The 22124-nt window shown below is 43.9% G+C and overlaps 1 protein-coding gene across 2 annotated transcripts in view; it reads right to left on the bottom strand.

The window, feature by feature from the left end:
• Positions 1-22124, bottom strand: part of ATAD2B (ATPase family AAA domain containing 2B) — a 157387-nt gene that overhangs the window by 96283 nt on the left and 38980 nt on the right. For both annotated transcript variants that reach the window (XM_075923418.2, XM_075923419.2), the window contains exons 7-13: positions 19876-19992; positions 18476-18551; positions 14884-14982; positions 13197-13308; positions 12638-12753; positions 3840-4014; positions 1111-1199 (exon numbers count right to left, since the gene is read on the bottom strand). In XM_075923418.2, coding sequence (XP_075779533.2) covers positions 1111-1199; positions 3840-4014; positions 12638-12753; positions 13197-13308; positions 14884-14982; positions 18476-18551; positions 19876-19992 — 784 coding nt within the window. The remainder of the gene's footprint in view (positions 1-1110; positions 1200-3839; positions 4015-12637; positions 12754-13196; positions 13309-14883; positions 14983-18475; positions 18552-19875; positions 19993-22124) is intronic.

Genomic DNA, 22124 nt, shown 5'->3' with positions numbered 1-22124 from the left:
GGCACCAAAGATTACGAGTGCCGACAAGGCTCCTGAAGATCATGGTGCCTCCTGCACTGAGGGAGGTGCGCTATGGGATTCTGATGCCACGTCCTCAGCCAGTGGCGGGCAAAGCGCCGACTCCATTAGGAGAATCTTCAAGCACGAATCTTCCTCACACTGAGTCCAAGGCTTAAAACTACGAATGATAATGCAGTTAGTGGGGACATGGACCTCACCCAAATACGAATTGTGCGGGTCACCACAGGGCACAGGCTTGGCACAGTCAGCACAAGATTTAAAGTCATGAGGCCCTGGCATGCTCCGTGGGCGGGGAGGGAAAGGAACACAGAGGAATCCTAACCCACAACCAACTTTATCTAACACTAACACTGGTAAGTCCAGTTTTCTGAAGAAGTGGGCTGTGCCCACGAAAGTTCACGATACCATCTACATCAGGGTTTCCTAGCCTATGGGTCGGGACCCAAATATGGGTCACCATTACATTTCAAAAGGGTCACCAAGTATCTTCCTAGGTGGCTCTGCCCTCCATCCTCCCCCTGTTTTTGAATTGCCTTGGGTCACCAAGTCTTCCTGAATTGTCAAAATGGGTCCGCATCTGGAAAAGGGGTACTTACAAGGAAAAGTTACTTAGAAGGAACAAAGGGACTTAACTAGGTGTTAACTAATGCTGAAGACTTGCGAATACCACTGAGAGCATGCTTGCGAGCAAACGAGAAAGGAGCTCAAACAACCATCACAGGCGGTAAGAAGGAACTGAGGAGGTGGAGGGCCAGCAAGGGTATATACGCACCAATATAGCGGCACCACTCTAGGGGGTTCCCCAGCTGGCCTGAAGGGTACTACTAAGGGAAAGTCTCCAACAATCCGTGCATATGGCACATTCACACCTAAGTGGAATGGTCATGAGCAAGCACTCGAAGAATCATCATCATTCAGTCCTAAGCAGGGCTTTCTGTAACTCTTTACACCACACTGGCTCTTTCATCTGATGTAAAGGTTCCAGAGGAGAGGCATATTACCCAAGAAATAATCCAAATGAAGTTAAAAAACTATTTTAAATTTACCATGATAAAAACATAACCCATAGCTGTATATTAAAAACATTACCTGTGAATCTGGTCTTGTCTACTAGAACGAACAGGGGCCAAACCATCTATTTCATCAAAGAAAATTATAGAGGGTCTCATCAAGTATGCCTGGTGTGCAGAAACAGAAATGGCTTTTAGCTGTTAATTCAAATTTCTTCTGCAATATAGTAAAAACAAATTATCTTCACTATGTGCTAGTAACACTTTCACGGGCGGAATATTAAACGCTTGTACTGGGATGCTTTTTAAAACCTAGTCCTGAGAATTAATTTGAAGTTTAACAACTAAGGTGTTATAATAAAATAAAGCAAAAAAGTTAGCCTGTATTTCCTTTACCTAAGGAAGATGGCACCAGTGCCACAGTTTCCTTGTACCCTTGAACAACCATAAACAAGGTGGCACTTATTCATAATGTGAGAATTAGAGATGTTAGAAATTGTTTATTTTAGCACTTGTGTAATTGCAACAAATCTTACCGGCTACATTGGTTACTAACATGCTCCTCCCTGCCCCACGCAGGCAGGGTTGGCAGTCAGTGCACTCCCAGATCCTGACCCCACTCTTGGAGAATCCCCCCTGCCACCTTGCACTGCTGCCTCTGTATCAGACACAGCAGCGTCAGGTGGCAGACAGGAGCCAGTCTGCAAGGAGAGCCAGTTTAAAATCAGCTCCCCACACAGACCAGCTCCGGCCTACCACCCTATGATACAGAGAGAGCAGTGTGGGGCATACTATGGAGTAGTCTGTCCACAGGGAGCTTGGTCCCCTCCCAGAGAGGCACTGCTACTATTCCACGGCGCTGCCTCTGATACACGGGATACCAGGTGGAAGCCGATTTTTAAACTGGCTCCCTGCACAAACCAGCTCCCGCCTGCCATCCCACACTGCTGTCTCTAATACAGATGCATCAGCGTGGGGTGGCTACTCTGTGTGCTCTTCATTTAAAAGTCAATGAAGTTTTAAATGCAGAACACACAGGGTGTGGGAGGGGTTGTTGAAGTTAACCAGGATCATTAACCAATAAAAGCATTTGCAAATGCTTATTGGTTAAATGGTTAGCCGGCTAGCTGCTGATATCCCAGCAAGAATCCTGCATATAGATAATTGAATTCTCAATTCATGGAGCAATGTTTTAATCTCTCAATTACTCTGGCTGTCATAACATTTAACCTAAGTGTAAAAATCACTATCACTTTCTCGTCATGCTTTACATAGTTGCTGCTGGGTTTGTAGATGCTTCTTATCATTTTACAAATGTAAAGATATAAAAACAAGTTAAGAAATGGGCAATGTATGACCAGAAATGTTGCCTTTTTTCCTACGAAAATAAGTAGGATTTTTATTTTTCTTTGCAGCAAGCCTTTAAGTAAAACAGGTGTTTTCTGATTTTATTTTCCTTCAAAAGTAGAACATTTCCAACAAAACACTTATAGTCTCAACCTGAGCAAGAGTATTTCAAACACAGGTATCTGACAGTTAAACATTACATGAACAAAAAAAGCACAACACAACAGAGAAAATTAAAAAAAAAAAACATTGTTTTTGCCTTTTACACTCTTCTTTGAGTCACAAATACAGCCTCCATAATTTGGCTGTCTGTGTTTCAGATTAGAACTACAAGATGGTATTTTCAAAAGCCCTCATATTGGCCTAATATGGGAACAGCACTCAACACTTTTAAAAATCCCCTTCATGAAGCCCACATTTTTCTCCTCTTGCTCAAGTACTAGTGAAAACTTTGGGGGAATTGACATCATATGTGACATCATAACAGACAAACTTGAGTTTCAGGGCCACTAGCCCTGAATTTTGGAAAGAGGGAATATTAACAACCAATAACATCCCTATATCCTCCATCTGGACCTGGGAAGGCTGGATCTTTCATCCTGTGATACCATATTTCCGTTTAAAAAAATGGTAAATTCTCCAAGAACACACAGTTTTAAGATCAAACTTGATGTTTCTAATGTAAAAGAAAAGAAAAATATCTTTAAAACTCTTTAATGGGATGAAAAAGACATCATTTTTTGTTTTGCTTTACAGACAGACTAAATAAAAAGATACTTCCTGATCTTCCACTAGTGCCTTTTATTATGTGAAGTCTCCACCCCTTCCCTCCCAGATTGGAAAACATTAAAAAATTACAATTCTAAGCCTCTTAATTATAGAAAGCATCATATTTTTTTCTACCACATAATATTTGTTTTAACAAATATTTACCTGTACCTGAAACCTGCATTTGTGCAAGAGACTGGATTCCACTGTTTTACCTGAATTTCTCCCCCCTCTATCATCCTCTCTGGCTGAATGAGTAAAAAGTTAGCCATACTAAATAATGCATGAAAATATACAAGATACAATTTTGCAATTTCTCCTTTACCATAGTTTAAGTCCCGAATATGCCAGCCAGGCATCAGGTAAAGGATTCAAATAATTATGTTGCCATTTCTACCCAGTCATCTTGACAACTATGCTACCAGTAATCCCAGACAGGTCTGGAAACTCCTGCTTATATAATGTTTTTAAAATATATCTCAATAATAGTATTTAGATACGATGCAAAATAATTTGATCAACATTTCATCCACATTTTCTTCTGTATTTAAAACTCTAGCATATCCTGCCTCCTGTACTGTAACTTGTATAAGTTTCCTTTTATCTCACGATATTTTTGGTTCCATAAAACACATTGCAATGAAAAATATTAGATGGAAAAAATATATCAAAAGCATGTAAACATCTTCTAACCTGATCAAAGAGGAGACGAAGCTGCCGTTCAGATTCACCAACCCACTTGCTGAGACAATCTGCTCCTTTCCTCATAAAGAAAGCCACCTTTTTGTCTCCTTGACTGCACTCATTAGCTAGAGCTCTAGCTACCAAAGTTTTACCTGTTCCAGGAGGACCATAGAATAAACAGCCCCTGAAGATAAATGAATCAACATTATAGTCACAAATGTATTTTATGTATCTTGTAAAACTTATTCAAGACAGGGCACCCAAAAAAGGAAAAAAAAGACTAATCTTTTCACCAATACTTGGTACTTTAAATTGATCTTACAAAATCTAAGATGCCACAAGCTAAAAGAAATGAAAAACATTTAGGTTCAGTCTTGCATTTCATAATAGTAATTTTTTCTTAGAAACATTTTAAATGTTTCTTACTCACATAAGCAGTCCATAACATGGAAAGTGCAAGTTTTGTTTCAAGCTTTCAGATTATTAAATACTTGCTTTGCAAAGCACATAGTAATGTGCATTTAAAAGGTTATTTTATATCAGATAAACACATAAAATGTTAAACCTGCAAAAAACAGCGGAGCTAGTTCTCTGATATTTGCTTTCACAGTATATTCTAATGCTAGTTTCTTAAAATTAAAAAGGGCATTATTTAACCAAGTTCTCAAACTACAAAGATTCTATGTATTTTTTAAACCTTCAAATTCCTATCCAGAAGGATTAAAACCAGAATACAAATGTTACTATTGTTTCCATAAAAGAAACACTGACATTTAATTTGACTTTAAATAAACCCACTAATTTTCATTGCATTAAAAACAAAAGACTGCAGAATTTTAAGGTTGATTTAATCATACTGGGAGATTCTTGAGTTTGTTTTTACATTAAGCTTAACATTTTAATAGCCTTCTTTATAAAGCATGTATATTCCTTTCATATCATTTTCTTCTTTATAAATAAGTATTTATTAATGCAGCATGACAGGAACTAATGCAGCATGACAGTACAATAAGAGATAGCAGTCTACTTTGTAAACTTCAGTTGGTTCCTCAGCCAACTGATCAGAGTCAGGAGTGTAGGTCAGAGGTTCAAAACAAAGAAATCAGATGGGGACTCTGAGCAAAGAACCTCGGACAGCACCCACTGCTCCTCAAAGTTGTCTAGAGAGACAGTGGATGCCTACTTTGTACACTAAACAATATTGTCAACTAAGTCCTATTCGCAGAAAAACATGTTTAAATTACCTGCTAACTTTTTTTTTTCTTTGTGACTTGTTGAAGTCAGAAGAGTGTCTGTTTCTTAAGATTCTCAGGCAGGAAACAACTAACCATTCAAAAATAATGAGTCTGGTGAAACCTTAAAGACTAACAAATTTGCATAACAGCAGCCATGCTGGCTCATAACAAAGGTCCATCTAGCATAGTATCCTGTCTTCCAATAGTGGCCAACACCAGGTACCCCGGAGAGAATAAACAGAAGAGGTAATCAAATGATTCCTTTGCCCATTCCAACCTTCTGACAAACAGAGGCTAGGGAAATCATTCCTGCCCATCCTGGCAGAAGTTTCTGAGAGTTAAAGCTCACTTAGTCAGATGCATGAAGAGAAAGAAACAGATGGCAGGGATTTATACATACATAGAGAGATGAAGTATTACATCAGGGCTAATTTAATCAGGATGAATGTGGCCCATTTCCAACAGAGATTATAAGGTAAGACTACCTAAAGGGGAAAATTATTTATTGTAATGATACAACTATTCCCAATTTCTATTCAGACCTATTCTGATAGCGTCAAATTCCAACTCAGCAGTTTTAAATTGTACTCTCATTTGGAAGGGTGGATTTTTTTTTTGGGGGGGGGGGGGGTTGGCTTAAGAATGGCAACTTTTAAACATGTAACTATGTGTCCAGGGAGGTTAAAGTACTCTCCTATTGGTTCTTGTTAGTTACTGTTCTAGATGTCCATTTATTCTTTTGTGTAGAGACAGTCCAGTCTGTCCAATGCACATGGCAGATGGGCACTGCTGGCACATGATGGCATATATCACATTAGTAGAGGTTCAGGTGAACGAGCCTTTGATGGTATGGCTAATGTGGTTACATCCTATGAAGGTGTCATTAGGATAGATGTGTGGACACAACTGGCACCGGGGTTTATTGCAGGGACTGGTTCCTGGATTAGTGTTTCTATGGTGAGGTGTGTAGTTGGTGGTATTTGTTTCAGGTTGGAATGCTGTCTACAAGCGAGGACTGGCCTGCCTCCCAAGATCTGTGAGACCAAAGGATTGTCATCTAGTATAGGTTGTAGATCTCTGATGATGTATTGGAACGGTTTTAGCTGGAGGCCACAGGCATTTTGTTGATTTCTTTTGTTGTGTCTGTCCTGTAGTAGGTGACTTCTTGTTACCCACCTGGCTCTGTCAATCCGTTTCTTCACTTCCCCAACTGGGTACTTTAGTTTTAAGAAGGCTTGATAGAGATCCTGTAGGCATTTGTCTCTGTCTGAGGGTTTGGAGCAAATGCGTTTGTATCTTACAGACTAATATAGATACCTCTCTGAAACCTGCAATCATTCAAAGAATGTTCATGTTCTCCCCTTAGACATCCTGCTATTGAAGGATTCCACTGGGTAGGGGAAACTGTTTCAGGACTTGATTAAATCAGCATAAAATTAGTAACAAATAAACTGAGAGATACTTGACTGCCTTGAGTTCATTCAAAATCTGCTGCCAAAATATTCTCTTGACTATTGTTTCAATACAGGCAGTCCCCGACTTACGCGGATCCGACTTATGTCGGATCCGCACTTACGAACGGGGCTTTCTCGCCCCGGAGGTCAAGGTAGCGGATTGCTACCTGCGACCTCCGGGGCGAGAAAGCCCCGTTCGTAAGCTGCTCCGGTGCCCATGGTCTGCTGGAGACCGTCTCCAGCAGACCAGGGGCACCGGGCGGGTTCCTGCGCTTCTGAGGCTTTGCCAGAGCAAAGCCTCAGTAGCGCGGGAACCGCCGCTGCTGCTGCTTGAGACCCGGTGCCTGTGGTCTGCTGGGGACAGTCTGCAAAGTCTCAGAGGCGCGGGACACCCCCCCGCGGCTGCCGCTTGAGTCCCGGTGCCTGTGGTCTGCTGGGGACGGTCCCCAGCAGACCACAGGCACCGGGACTCAAGCCGCAGCCGTGGGGGGGGGGGGGGGGTCCCGCGCCTCTGAGACTTTGCCAGAGCAAAGCCTCAGAGGCGCGGCACCCCGCTGTTGCTGCTGCTCTGCTCCCCGTGTCCCTGGTCTGCTGGGGGGGGGGGGGCGCGGATAGTGTGCCCCCCCCCAGCAGACCAGGCTTTTGTTTTGGACCCTGGAGCAGAGCAGCTGGGGCGCTGCCGATTGGTCCTGCAGCACCCGCTCTGGGCACTACTGGACCAACCCAGCAGCACCCCAGCTGCTCTGCCCCAGGTCCTGATTCAGCCGCTGCTGGTCAGTTTCAGCAGCGGCTGAATCAGGACGCCTGGGGCAGAGCAGCTGGGGTGCTGCTGGGTTGGTCCAGTAGTGCCGAGGAGTGGTGCTACTGGAGCAACCCAGCAGCACCCCAGCTGCTCTGCCCCAGGCGTCCCCAAGTCAGCCGCTGCTGAAACTGACCAGCACTGACTACAGGAAGCCCGAGGCAGAGTTGCTCTGCCTCAGGCTTCCTGGAATCAGCGCTCATCAGTTTCAGCAGCAGCTGACTTGGGGAAGCTTGGGGTTCTTAAGTTGAATCTGTATGTAAGTCAGAACTAGCGGTCAGTTTCAGCAGCGGCTGAATCTGGACGCCAGTTCCAACTTACATACAGATTCAACTTAAGAACAAACCTACAGTCCCTATCTTGTACGTAACCCGGGGACTGCCTGTACTGTTATCTTGCCGTCAATCTTATCACACTCTGTTCCACTTCTAACCCAGCTTTGAAGCAAGGATATGACACAGCTTTGCCTAATTCTCTGATCTGGTCTCCTCTAGTATCCCCTCAACCACGCTGTCAGTGACACATGTTCAATCACCCTTTTGCCTCCTTTTTCCAGAAGTGTCTCCATGTCATTCTGTTACAATTATGACTGAAAACATGGTTCCAAAATGAATACAACAGTTACCTGTTCTGTAACTGGTGTTCTTCAAGATGTTCTGCTCATGTCCATTCAACATAAGTGTGTGTGCCTGCCAGGGTCCCCAGCACATCCTGGAGTGGCGCGCACATGCCACACTATATAAGACACTCCCCAGATGCTCCCTCCTCAGTTCCTTCTTGCTGGAACTTCGACAGAGGGGAGCAGGATGGGAGGTTGAATGGACATGAGCAGTGTATCTTGAAGAACGCCAGTTACAGATAACCGTTGTATTCATTTTGGAACCATGTTCTCAGTCATAATTAGTAGCCTTTTCTTCTTCGAGTGCTTGCTCACGTCCATTCAACATAGGTGACTGCAAGAATTATCTGCGGAGGTGGGTAGCAGTTATGAAAATACAGATTGCAATACAGCCCTGCCATAGGCAGCATGATCCCTTACCTGCTACATGACGACATAATAAGATTAAGGTAAACACTGAGGACCACAACACCGCTTGGCAAAGATCCTAGATCAGGACATACGCAAGGTAAGCGTGCAATGAAGCCTGAGTTCTGATAGATTGGGCCCAGATCAGCTCCAGATGTTGGGCCCCTGCCAACTTGTAGCATGTATGGATGCAGGAAGTGGTCTCTGGGAGGAAATCTGAGAATCCCTCCCTCACTCCACATAGGCCACAAAGAGCTGTGTGAATTTGCAAAAGGGCCATGTCCTCTCCAGGTAGAAGGCCAGTGCCCTCCGAATGGCCAATGCGTGACGGCACCTCTCCTCATTGGCTGCACGAGGCTTGGGATAGAAAACTGGCAGAAAAATATCCTGGTCCACGTGGAGGACAGAGACCACCTTACTCTATGTGATGTCAATCAGGAAGATTACCTTGAAAGCCAGCAGCGACAAAGGACACATGGGCCAGGGGCTCGAATGGCAGTCCTGTGAGCCACACCATGACCAGGTTCAGGTCCTAGTGTGGGAGAGGGTCTCTGGTCTGGGGGTAGAGCCATTCCAGACCCCTCAGGAACCAGGAGGTGACATGAAAAAATACAGAACATCCTTGTGGGGTGGATATAACGTGGAAATAGCCAGGTGGACTCTAATGGTTGCTAAAGCAAGACCTTGCTGCTGCAAGTGAAGCAGGTAGTCTAAGATTTCCTGAAGGAAAGCCTCAGATGGGAAGATCTGTCACTGCAGAGCACACACTGAGAATCAAGTCCACTTGGCAACATAGGTGGACCGTGTTGAGAGCTTTTGACTCTCAAGGACCCTCTGAACGTCACCTGAATACGCCTGCCCCTGGGGGTTCAACCACAGATGAAACACAAAGTCAGGTGGAGTAAGCGGAGATTCAGATGAGTAGAAACCTTTAGTTCTGGGACAGCAAGTCCGACCTCAGTGGCACACAGCACACTAGGCTCATAAGTGAACCAAACCAGTGCTGGCTAGGCCAGGCCGCTGCCATGAGGAGCCCAGCTGCTATGTCCCTCTAGACCTTCTGCAGGATCTTGTTGATGACAGGAATCAGAGAAGGCACCCAGAAGACCCTCTAACCACCGGTACAGAAATATGTCCAGAAGAGAGCCCCGCTCGAGGCCGAACTGGGAGCAGAACTGGCTGCATTTCACATTTTCTCTTGTCGTGAAAAGGTCAACTGAAGGGGGACGGGGGTGGAGGATGGAAGGGCCGTGTGGAGGAGAGCTGGAGGGTACCATCATGCTAGGACCCAATGGTCCAATGTAATGTCCCTTCATAAGAGAAGAAAGGGACAAAGCCTGAAGGAGAACAGGCGGGCTGGATCTTAGGAATCTGGTATGTTGATCCTTGGGTGCACCCTCAAAAGGAACACTTGCCCTGAGATTTCGCGTAGATGGTCAATTGCTGGCCAGATGGAGGATGGCAGCCCAGTCTCCATTTGGGGGGCTTCAGGTGTGAATTGGCTCTCTCCTGGCAGGGACTCTAGCATTTAGTTGGGAGAACTGGGGCTTGAACCTCTTCCTCTCAATCCCAGGGATGTAAAGTCCAAGGGTTTTCATGGTTGTAGGGAGTCCTTTTAGCCTGTACAACTTAAGTGTCCATCTGTTCAGTGAACAGGGCACTGGTGTCAAAGGAAAGGTCCTGAATGGAGTTCTGTGCCTCTGGAGACAGTCCTGACATGAGGAGCCAGGCAGCATGCCTCACGGAGATGGTGGAAGCCATAAAGCAAGTAGCCGAATCTGCAGCATCCGATGCTGCCTCTAACACTGCCAGAGCCACCAAAGACCTTTCTTCCACCAGGGCCTTAAACTCCTTACCAGAATTTTCAGGCAGGGAAGCCTTGAACGTGGTCAGTGCCTGCCAAGTGGCGTACAAGGCCTGGTAGTTCACCATTCACAACTGAAAGCTGTCCTAAGAATAAATCTTTCTGCCAAAAGTCCAGACATTTTGAGTCTTTAATCTTGGGCTAAGCGCCAGCTGGCCTTGGTCTCCCTGTGGCTGACCAACTCCACCACAAGGGAGTTGGGTGGCGAGTGCGTATACTAATAATCCTGGTCCCCCACCAGGACAAAGTATTTCCAATCAGCCCTCTTGGCTATGGGTGGGATGGAGGAGGGGGTCTGCCAGAAAGCCTTAGCAATTTTGGTGACCGCCTCATGCAGGGGCAAAGCCAGGTCCCACTTGCTCAAGGACCCCAAAAAGTGTGTGAAGCCTGGAGGCCCAAATCATTAGCCACCCGCCTCAGAAGGTCCTCCTGGGACACTGCCTGAGAAGTCACCATTGTCTCATTCAAGGATGAATAGGTGGCAGCCAGGGCCAGCTGGCCTTCCTCACAAGGTAGGGGTTAGTCAGTCACCCCAACTGCCTGCTGAGGGGGGAATGATGCCCCTGCAACTTATTGAGGCTTATAAAACATTGGAGGTACAGAAGGAGCTTGAGATGTTCCAGTGATCAAGTGGGTAAGCTAAGGCTAGACCAGGAACCTGCAAGGAGTTCATCGGCACCATTCTGCTTGCCACTGAGATGAGGGCCATGGCATGCCCTGGAACTGCACCAGCAGGGCTGAAATCAACAGTGCCAAGTGTTGTACCGACTGCTGTGCCAGAGGAATAGAAGCCAAGTCCAAGCCCACATTGCAGGGAAAGACGCTTCACAATAACCAAGACGAAGAGCAGGAGCGGCGTCCACTTTGGTACCAGAACTCTGCTACCGACGAAGACCTTGGTGACAAGAGAACCCAATGTGCCTACGGGAGCTACAGTGATCCACAGATGCACTCCAAGTCCAGGGAACAGTGCCAGAGAGAGGAGCCACAGTGCCGGGACAGGGACCAGGATGGGCATCTGCAGCCAGAGTGACTCAGTACTGATGAGTATCTACAATGTGGCGAAAAGTGACTGTCCTGTGAGGAGGCGTCCTGTTGCCAACGCAGCAAGTAGGGAGAGTCAATGTGTCATTGGTTCTGGGAGGCGCATGCCTCCAGAGGTCTGCGCACCGTCACTGTCAATGCAAGAGATCATGCATCATGTCCCAGTCTCTCACAGACAGTCCTATTGGGACTTGGGAGCACTCTCCTCTCAGATGCTGGAGAAGAGTGGGATTGGACCATGCCAGGTGAGTGGGGACCAAAATGCAGCTTTCCCCTAAACCTAGGCCCCGTCAGTGTCAGAGCACTGGTACCAGCATGGCACTTTGGTCCTGCATGGCCTGGAAGGCCTCCAACGTGGAGAGGAGACAGACCTCCAGCACCGGGGAAGGTGACCTAGACACAAAGCTCGGAGCTTTCTGGGCCTTCTCCAGCCTATCTGCGAACTGGTCATTCTTCTTCCCCTTATCTTTACAAGGGGACTTGTCTCTGCCTGGCGTCCCAGTAGACTTTGCTGGAGCTGTGGGTGACGAATGGATACTCGGTGCCAAGTTCGACTGCTGGTCTTGTGCAGCACGTGCAGACTATCAAAAGCACTCAGACAAATGCTCTGTTCTTTAATGGTTCTGGGACAGAAGGAACTACCAATTCAACACTTGTCCAAGACATGTCCTTCCCCAAGCAACAAAGTTAGCCAGCATGCAGATAGATCACTGACTGGAATGGGCCTGTGGCATGCTGCACAGGCTTTGAACTCAGGCAAAGTCCTTTTGGAGACTCAAAGACCAACAGTTCATAGATACTTAGCAAGTTCAATTAGAACTAACAACGATACAAATGTAACACTGCTGCAGCTAAGGCTGAAGCACACTGTTCCAAGTATCATCACTGACAGTAAGAAGGAACTGAGGAGGGAAGGGCCTAGGAGTATTCTATATAGCATGGTATGTGCTTGCCACTCAAGGGGATGTTGGGTACCCTGGCCCCTACAGATAACTACTTAGGGAAAAATATCTGACATCAGTGCATGTAGCAGGCACACACACCTATGTTGAATGGACATGAGCAAGCATTTGAAGAACTCAAAGCTCCAACCTTCACTTCATTGAAAAAAAATCACTTCTGCAGCAATGTCCCAAAAATTCCTCTAATTAAACCACAAAGAGATGTACCTGCCTCCTACAAGTAAGAGACATCATTTATTTTTGTAATCTATGTCATAATGCCTCTCTATTTCTTGTGTACAGTAATCCTCGCTTGTCTATCCATCTATTTACACATTGTACTCTTCCAAGAAAGAACCTGTCTTCTACCTGTTATCCTATTAAGTACATTTGGGGATGGAATGAGGGGGGGAGAAACAGCAACAACAAATAAATCCACTTACCTTGGGGGCTGAATTTTGAATTTTTCAAAGATTTCTGGATAGAGAAGAGGAAACACTACCATTTCCTTTAATGCATGGATATGATGGCTCAAACCACCTATGCTATCAAAACGCACCTAAGAAAAAACAAAACATTTAAAGCAACAACTTTCCAAAATGGAAATTCTCATTTTTAACATAGCATGTATGCAAAAATGTATGTAACTAGAGCAATAAAGTTTTATCAATCAAATTTCAAATAGGAATCCACTGACATTTAGAAATGCAATAATGTTTAGTAATAACCCAGTAGAAAAATATGCTGTACAAATGGCCTGTTTGCTTCTTTATGATATACTTCACCAGAGAATAACACATGCCCCAAAAGGAAGTGTTTTCTGGCCCAAAAGTGGTGATGGGTAACAGTAGGTGAACAAAGAAACTAGTGAACAGCAACACATTGTGATTTTATTTTGCATTCATTACAACTCTGATTCGCAGTGCTGCCAGTTAAGGAAGATGAATCAGTAATCCTATCTCAAATGCATAATTATAAGAGAGAAATCTTAACAAAACCTACCGATTTGTCAAGAATCATTGGATCTACATCTGCCAAACTTGCACCAACTTTTACTCTCTCTCGCAGGATTCCACTGGCTAAGTCTTCTGCTCTGAAATTCATAGGCAGGCATCTGTTTGATAAAAGCAAGCAATTTAGGTTGAATACCATCAGCAATAAAACAAGCAAAGATGGTTATAAATGTCAGAATTAGAAGAATAAGATACGAGTTCAGCTATCCCTCAAGCAAAAACAACATACAGCTACACAAGTTTGTTCCTGTCCTTTTCAACTTGACCCAACATATTTAAGACTATGATTCTTAAAACTACAAAGGAATTTTCAATAACAGTGGTTAAAAATTAACTGGGTTAAGACAGTGCTCACAGTGGTAGATCTTGGAGCCTCTGACAAGTGATCCAGACTGGTTTGTCTGGGAAGCTATCAAGTGTTGGCATTTCAGTTGCCCCTTGTCATGCTGCTCATGCCCGCTGCCTTGGAGCTGCTCCCCCAGGAGCCTCCTGCTTGCTGTGCAGGATGTGGGAGGGAAAGAGGGGGGAGGCGCTGATATCAGGGTGTCCTTTCTTACTCCATTCCTGTACCCTATCTCCACACAGAGAGAAGGGGATGGAGAAAGCTGTGTGTGTCTGTCATTCTCACAAACACACACTGTCCTTCACTCATCTCCTGACACATACATGGGGGGCTGTTATTACTTCTGTTACTGCTTGCAAAGTGTGTTACATTTGGTTTTTGACTGGCCTGTGCATTTCTTAAATTTCATTTCTCTCTTATGCTTAAATTTAATTCTTAGAGTAGTGAGTTCTAAAATGCTTAACCTGTTATGGCTGGAGTCATTATCCCTGTGGTAATTGCTGCTCCTGAAAGTTGCTGGCATGTAACTGCAGCCCCTGAGAAATGCAGAGCAGGGGGTCTCCACATGCTGTCCTTGCCTGCAGACACCACTCCTGCAGCTCCCATTGATCAATACCAGAGAACCATGTCCAGTAGAAGCTGTGGGCTCAATGCCTGTAGATTAGGGGCAGAACATAGCCCCACGAAGCTATTGCTATACATGCCAGCAGCTTTCAGGAGTGGTGCAGGGACAGGACGGGAGTAAGCTTGCCTTAACTCCACTGTTCCACCTGGAAGCCATCTCATCTGCCCAGATAGATCCTGCTCCCTAAACTCCTGTCCCAGCCCTGAACCTCCTCCTGCACCCAACCTCCTGCCCCAGATGTGAGTCCCTCTGCAACCAAACTCCTTCCCAGAGCTTGCACCCTGAAACCCCTCCTAGACCCCAATCTCCCACTCTGTGCTAAGCCCAGAGCCCTTCCCACACTCCAGTCTCCGTGGCCCAAGACCAGAAACTGCACCCCAACCCCCTACACTAGCATGGTGAAAGTGAGTGAGGATGGGAGAGAAAGGGGTATGGAATGAGCAGGGTGAGGGCTTAGAGAAGGGGTGGAGCAAGAGCAGGGCCTCAAAGAAGGGGAGGGCAGGAAGTGGGACAAGAGTAAAGAGGTAGAGCTTACATTGCACTTAAACTGAAAAAGTGATCCTGTGGTTAAAAAGGCTGGAGACCACTGGGTTAAAATAACAGACCAGGGAGGTCCAACCTGTCGTTTCACACTAACTAGAACTTTGCACCATAATTCTGCTTTTTAGTGCCAGACCCACACAAACTGTATCTCTCAGGCTCTAATACCTGTTCCTTGCTCTGGCCATGCTCTTAGACTTTCGCCTTTCAAAGCGTTCTTCGTCTGAAGAGGTTGTATCACTGCTATGAATGGCATGTTTCTTTCTCCTATTTAAAGAACAAAATAAACATGCACCTGGATAATGCGTTTCACATTTTTAATGTTAAAACAAAATAAAAAGAATGCATCTTACAGCACTGCTAAAGTCTAGCAGACACTTTAGCAACTTTTTGCTCCATAAATAGAAGACATATTAAAACAGTTTGTGAAGGAAATTTGTCTTTTTATATTGTTCCACAGATGTCGGATTCCAATTTGAACATTTCTAAGAGGAAAGAAAGCCCTAGGAAACATATGGTTCATTCTACATCACCAAAATGAAAAAATGAGCACAATATCTACATTTCCAGAGTTTAAGGTTTCTAATGGACCGATCATCTGATAAAACCTCCAACCTACGTCACTCAACATTCTCTGTAGCTACAGTGTAAGAAAAAGAGTAACATCTTATCTATTTAAATTCCTACTTTTTAAATTCCAGTTTTCTTGTAAGTCTTACAGTCAGTTTCTTTTTCTAAATGCTTTTCATACTGAACAGTAAAATATTTTCAGAAATTGTTTATATTGTACTTGCAATTACGAAGTAACAAAAAAATAAAATAAAATGTGCAGTCTAGATTTCTGTTCAAAATTCATACAGGTAGCTTCTCTTCATATTAGTACAGTCATCTCAAGAATGCTTTGAACTGACTGGGAGTTGTATTATATGCTAGCCACAAATATAAAAATAGACAAATGCTGTTTGAATTGAGGCTGCTAAAAAAAAAGGTTATATTTGCATGAACAAAAGCATTTGATGGCTAAACAGAGTAGCCAGAGATGTAATTCTTAAGGATCTCTCAACAGATATAGAACAGATATACAGTTCCATCTCCAATATTAATATGATCATCTGCATTTGTTCAGCTATTTTAGATACAACAAAAATAAAGCCAGCCAAGTTCAGTCTAACCACCAAGAGAAATCAGATAGGAAACTATGTCACTGTGGTGAGTTTTTATGGAAGACTCACAAACAGCATCAAACAGAAGAAAATGGAGGGGCAAAATAGACCAGATAAATTTGTAGGGAAGCAGTGATCAGTGTTTTTGGTATCCCCATTGTAAATTTGGAATCTACGAGAAATTAATACCATCTTTAAGAGGACTATGGCTTAAATTTATAATGCCATCAACCTGTTTTCTTACAGACAGAAGGAAAATATAGAGAAGAAATAGTTACTCATCCTGTGCAGTAACTGTGGCTCTTTGAGATGTACTCCCTATGGATGCTCCCCTCTAGATGCGCTATGCCTCCTGCACCTTTGACCAGAGACGTTTCATAGTAGAGAATCTGCTCAGCCTACATAGGCATACCAGTCAGCCTTGTGCTCCATGCCATTGTTACACAGCACTGCACAAGCAAATTGTCCTAAATTCCTTCTCTACAACAGAGCTCCATAGCAGAGAACTCCGATGCAGAGGGGAAGGAGAGTGAGTAGTGGAGCACCTGTAGGGGGACACATCTTGAAGAACCACAGTTACTGCACAGGGTGAGTAACCATTTCTTTGAGTATGGCCCTACTGGTGCTTCACTACCAAGCAGTTCCCTTTAAGGTAGGAGTGGGGAACCTTTTTTGGGTTGGGGGCTGCTGACCCACAGAAAAATCAGTCAGGGGCAGCACACCATACATGAGAAGCAAAACCAAAAACCCCTCATTCACATGGCCCCCAACTGAGAAGGAGAAAGACACTCCCCACAATTACCTCCCACACTAGAGCAGGGGGAAGGAGGGGAGGCTAGTAGATTTTGTGTGCTTCAGCCCCACAGTGGGACAGCAAAGGGGCTGGAGCAACAGCACAGACTCCCCAATGGGGAGGGGCGGCTGAGCCATGGGGGCCAGATCCAGGCAAGCCGGGAGCCGCATTTGGCCCCTGGGCCTGATATTCCCCACCCCTACTTTAATGACACTGAGCAGAGAATGCCAGGCTCCTCCAAAGTGTCTAGGGAGCCAGCGGACATGGCCTTAGTGTTTTTGAAGTCATTGGCTAACTGTATGACAAAAGTAAATTAAGCCTGTGGGGCTTACTGATTAGTGTATTTGTTTAGTGTCCCTCTTTGTGCCTGATCCACAGACAGCTGGGTCTAGGACAGAGCTCAGTTTGACAAACCTGCTCGTTTAGCTCAAGCTTAGCTATGTCTCTGGTGTCGACCAAGGTGGGGCTGTTGCACCAGTACAGCTGTGAGAGCATCAGCAGCATTCAGCAATGTTATTGTTTACTAACCTTATAATCCAGTCTCACCTGTGCAAACTGTAATGTGTTGCACAGAAGTCAGTGAGGCCTGACTTAGCTTATGGAATCTTTTGCACTGCCCTTGGGACATGGAGGAAGAAGCACTTGAGCTCTGCTGTTTGAAAACAGAGAACAGGTTGTACCTCTCTAGTCTGGCACTCTCTGGTCCAGCAACATCCATGGTCCTACATAATTTTAGTTAGCCAGATGTCCCTTTACCATAGATGTGTCCAGGTTTCCTGTGGTCCCACAAAATTTGCTTACAGCCATCAGTCCTGAATCTCGGTGTTCTGTGCTATGATTTAGCTCTTATTTACTCCTAAAGGTCTTCTCAGATCCCAGTAAGCGTGGAAGTGTTGGTAATGCTGCTAGACAATATTGCCCTCTCATGGTTTGGCAAATTCTCTGGTTTGGCACCGGTCAGGTCCCAAGGGTGCTGGACCAGAGAGGTTCAACCTATACTTGGTATTAACACATACATGATATTTATTTTAATTCATTTCCACATCAGAATATGATCCTAAGGCACAAGCCAAAAGCATGTATTAATTTGCTCAAACTATGGAGCTCATGGCATCAACAACTTTTTGAGGCAAAGTACTTGAGAGTCAATATGGGGCTGGATATTTATAAGGCTGTCAGGAATATCTAGACTTTGTGCTTTAGGGCTGAAGAACAAGATGAGTCTCATGTTGAGGGCAGGCAACCCCAAATCTACCTACTATAATGTTCCTACATTGTTCTCTGAAGCATCTGGTGCTGGGCCACTATCAAGAGACAGGATGATGAACCAAAAGGACCTTGAGTCTATTCCAGTCTGGTAATTCCTATATTCCTATATATTTCTGCATTTAAATGTTTTATTTCACACTACTATTCATAGTAACTAATCATCTTCCCATGAAGGTGTTCAGCAACACTGATGCTATTTTATTAGTTTTCTTTTATTCATCATAGAAAAAAATCAGCTAAATCAGTCTTCAATTATTTTTAGACAATAAAAGAAACAACATGTTACAAACAGAAGAGCTTTAAAAAAAAAAAAAAAGACTTAGGGCCAAACCTGCAATAAGCTTTTCTATCTTACACAGGCTGTGGATGAACACTGGAGTCCACACATGTGAAGCTCATTTTAGAATGAGGGCCTTAATTCTGATTCTCTGTGTTCAACACATCACTCAGGGACAGAATGTTTCAAAATAAGCAACTAACAAAATATGCTGAGGTAGCACATATCTTCTACCTACACAAAAATTGTGACATTTACCTGATATGACTTCTTCTTGCAGGAGATCTGTGAATATCAAACAGTGCATTTTCCCTCTTTTTTTGATGAGCTGGCACTGAGCAAAAAAGGTAACAGTCATGAAATGTCAAATACTAAAAAGGTTAACCACATTACAATCTCCTAAAAAAAAACTTATTTTCATTTATGAAAAATCTATACAAAAAAGTGCCTATCTTAAGCTCTAGGTGACTTTGCCAAAATCTAGAAAATGCCTCACTCCAACAAATACGCAATGAAAATATCACACTTCACAATCATCATCTTTATTATGATGCTCTCTCCCCAAAAGTCACATGAAGAAATGGGCTTTGCAGCATGTGCACTCTGTCACCAGATTGGGATTATTTCAGATTAAGGGATGGAATGAAAAAGACTAAGTGGTGTGCACAAGCGGCCTCCATTACCAGATGCATCTCTTTTCAAACTCCTCAACTGATTGCAGCTGTCACAATAATAGCAGAGCTAGAGAGTGGTTTTTCAAATAGGTAGGGTTCATGTCACTGCATTCTGCAACAGCTTCAGTTTCCATATTGTTTTAAAGGTGTAACCTATGTGCAGTGCAGTGTTCTAATTTAATTTTGAAGTGATATATGCATACAGAGCAGCAAGGTCTATGTCCAAAGAAATAGTTGCAATTTCTTATCTAGACAAAGACTAGAAAATGCTGCTTGTGATTAACAGTATTCACAGACGCAACATTGCCCCACTACACAAGCTAGTTACAAATGGTGGGCATGCAAATTCACAGAGAGGAACAAACTTAACCATCACCATATCTTCCATTCTGATTCTCCCAACATACCTGGATCATCAACTCCTTATCTAGACTGAGCAGTAACCATTTAGCTCTATTTTCTATCCACCCCAGAATCTGAGACAGGCATGCAACAACACAAGGTAGGTTAGATGAAATACTTAAGAGTTGGTAGCACCAGCACACCAAATATACTGCAATCTATGTTTCATTAACTCTCTCAGATGCTTTGTACACATGTTGAACAATAGGAGAAGTCAGACGAAACCCTGTAGAACTCTGCATAGAGGTTCCCTTAGGGATCATGAGCAATTACTTAACTTCTCTCTCCTTGTCCACTGTTTCTGAGGAAAGCAACTTAGTAGAGAAAAAGGGTTTAATCTTTGGCAAGTCACTTAAATCTGTGGCACACCCTGGAATAGAAACCTTCATTTCCTCATACCCAATTGCAGCTTTAGCAATCAGATGTTTATTCAGTAAACCAGAGAAACCAGGGCAAAACAATTACAATACTTAAGACTGAAAAAATTATGGTAACTTTGATCGTTACCAAAGAGCAAGCCAAGCTAAAAAAGATTCATAGTCAAGGTGAGTGGAAAGGTCAAATATGGCCCTGATTCCTTACCTATTGGAGGTGCCTGGTACCTTTCAACAGTTTTTCTTTGCCTTAGATTATAAGGTCGATCATTTTCTTCTCCTTCTGCCTCTTCTACTTCTATATCTCCATCTTCCTCTTGAGATTCTAGAAAGAAAAAGCAAACAATTTTAAACACCGCTATTACTTTATTTCAGAGCAACCTTGCCCCTCATTCTCTTCTCAAAAAATAAATCCCCAAAATAAATTCTAAATGCACCAGGATCATTTTCTCCACTAGTTAGAACAAACTAATCATCACTGGGGGCATTGGAAATCTGCAGGATGTTTTGCCAAATTCCTATTGGCATCTATATAATTTTTTGTTTTAATCAGAAGGATAGGACCATAACAAACATAGTATATTTTTACATAAAATTTCAGTTACTTTACCCTGTTGGGGGGTTGTTTTGTTTTTCTCTTTAATAATAATAAACCCTTACCTATTTAAGACATGCAGTGGGTAAGATGTAAGCAGCTGGGAGACTAAAGACATAAGACAGTTGGGTAAGCATTTGTGGAGCATCTCTGTCTAGTTGCTAGAGCTTATCTAGACTACGGGGAAGATTCGGAAGAAAATCTTCTTCCGAATGTTTCTTCATATCTTCTTCCGAATCTTCCCGGTAGTCTAGATGAGCCCCTACTGATTAATTTGTGGGAGGAGGGAAGGGACAAAAGAGAAGCAGTTTCTGTGCTCGGAACTTGCTGTCAGGATTCTGGGTTGGATGCTGTGTTTTGAAATCAAGACTTGGTTGTTGACTGTCTGAACAAGGTTGCCCTCCATTTAGGTGAGTCAGTACCTACTCTGTAGCAGGACTCTTTGAAGGGCTCTAGCTGGGCTCTCTGGAAAGAGCACAATACAGTTTTTTATGAACAGGCCAGTGATTATAGACAGTTAAGTGTAATGGTTTGAATCACCCATTTCAGCTGTGTGGAGGGCCCTCTCTTTAACAAGCACATAGGTTTCAAGTGGCTGGTAAGACAAGGCTGGTGAGACAAAGGGAATTAGACCAATGGTATTTCTGGGCACTTCGGTCTTACTGCTACTGATTAACTCCAAAACTTATGGCACACACCCACATGGTCACTAATGATATTACCAGATATGATCATGAGCAGATCAGCAGTGATTACAGGGTTCTGGGAGTGAGAGTGAAGGCTGAGTTCTTGTCCATCCTCATGACTGAAGATAAGGTCCCATACAGAAGAACATCCATCCTAGAGATGGATGCATGTTGACACTATCTGTGCAAGCAGTTTCTCAATGGGTACGTCTAGACTACATGCCTCTGGCATAGGAAAATGATTTAAATAATCGCCACTTCATTTAAATTTACGTGGCTGCCGCGCTGAGCCGATCAGCTGTTTGTCGGCTCAGCGCGGTAGTCTAGACGGTCCGCAGTCGACATCAAAGGCATTTGTCGACCCTCCAGGTATGCCTCATCCAGACTACCACGCTGAGCCGACAAACAGCTGATTGGCTCAGCACGGCAGCCATGTAAATTTAAATGAAGCGGCGATTATTTAAATCGCCACTTCATTTTCCTATGTCGGGTAGTCTAATCTACATGCCTCCGTCACCAGAGGCATGTAGTCTAGACGTACCCAATGAGACAACTTTAAGGGCACAACTGCAAAATATCCCAATGCAAACCAAAGACAGGAACAGTAGTAAGAGACCAATATTGCCCCATCAGGGGCTTTTAAATGACCTGTAGATCGAAAAACAATCCTACAAAAAGTGGAAATAGAGACAAATAGAGGTACAAAAAATAGCATTAGAATGCAGGGACAAAAATCAGAAAGACCAAGGCACAAAATGAGTTACACCTTGCAAGGGACGTAAAAGACACTTAAGAGATTTTTTTTTAAAATACATTAGGAAGAGAATAACAAAGGAAAGTTTAGGTCCTGCTCTTAGTGAGGAGAGCTGCTAATAGATTACACATCAAGAAGGCAAACAAGTTTAATGCCTATTTTGCTTCAATCTTCACTAACTGCTCAAAGTATGCGCTGATGGGGAAGACAATGCACTACACTACAATGTCTTGGCATTTCAAAGTGGCAGCGCCGCACCCAGCTGATCCCAGGTATTAGGGAAATGCCGCACAGAACCCACAGTCAGCTAAAAAGTCCCCAACTGACCCTGGGCTCAGTGTGGCATTTCAAAGTAGCATGGAGTCCGGGGTCAGCGAGGGACTCGAGTCCCCCACTGACCCTGGGCTCCATGAGGGCACTTC

The sequence above is a fragment of the Pelodiscus sinensis genome, chromosome 3 (genome assembly GCF_052426305.1).
Source record: "Pelodiscus sinensis isolate ZL-2025 chromosome 3, ASM5242630v1, whole genome shotgun sequence".
Classification (NCBI taxonomy): Eukaryota; Metazoa; Chordata; order Testudines; family Trionychidae; genus Pelodiscus; species Pelodiscus sinensis.
Note: the sequence above shows the minus strand (reverse complement) of the source record. Positions and strands in the feature narration are given on the sequence as shown.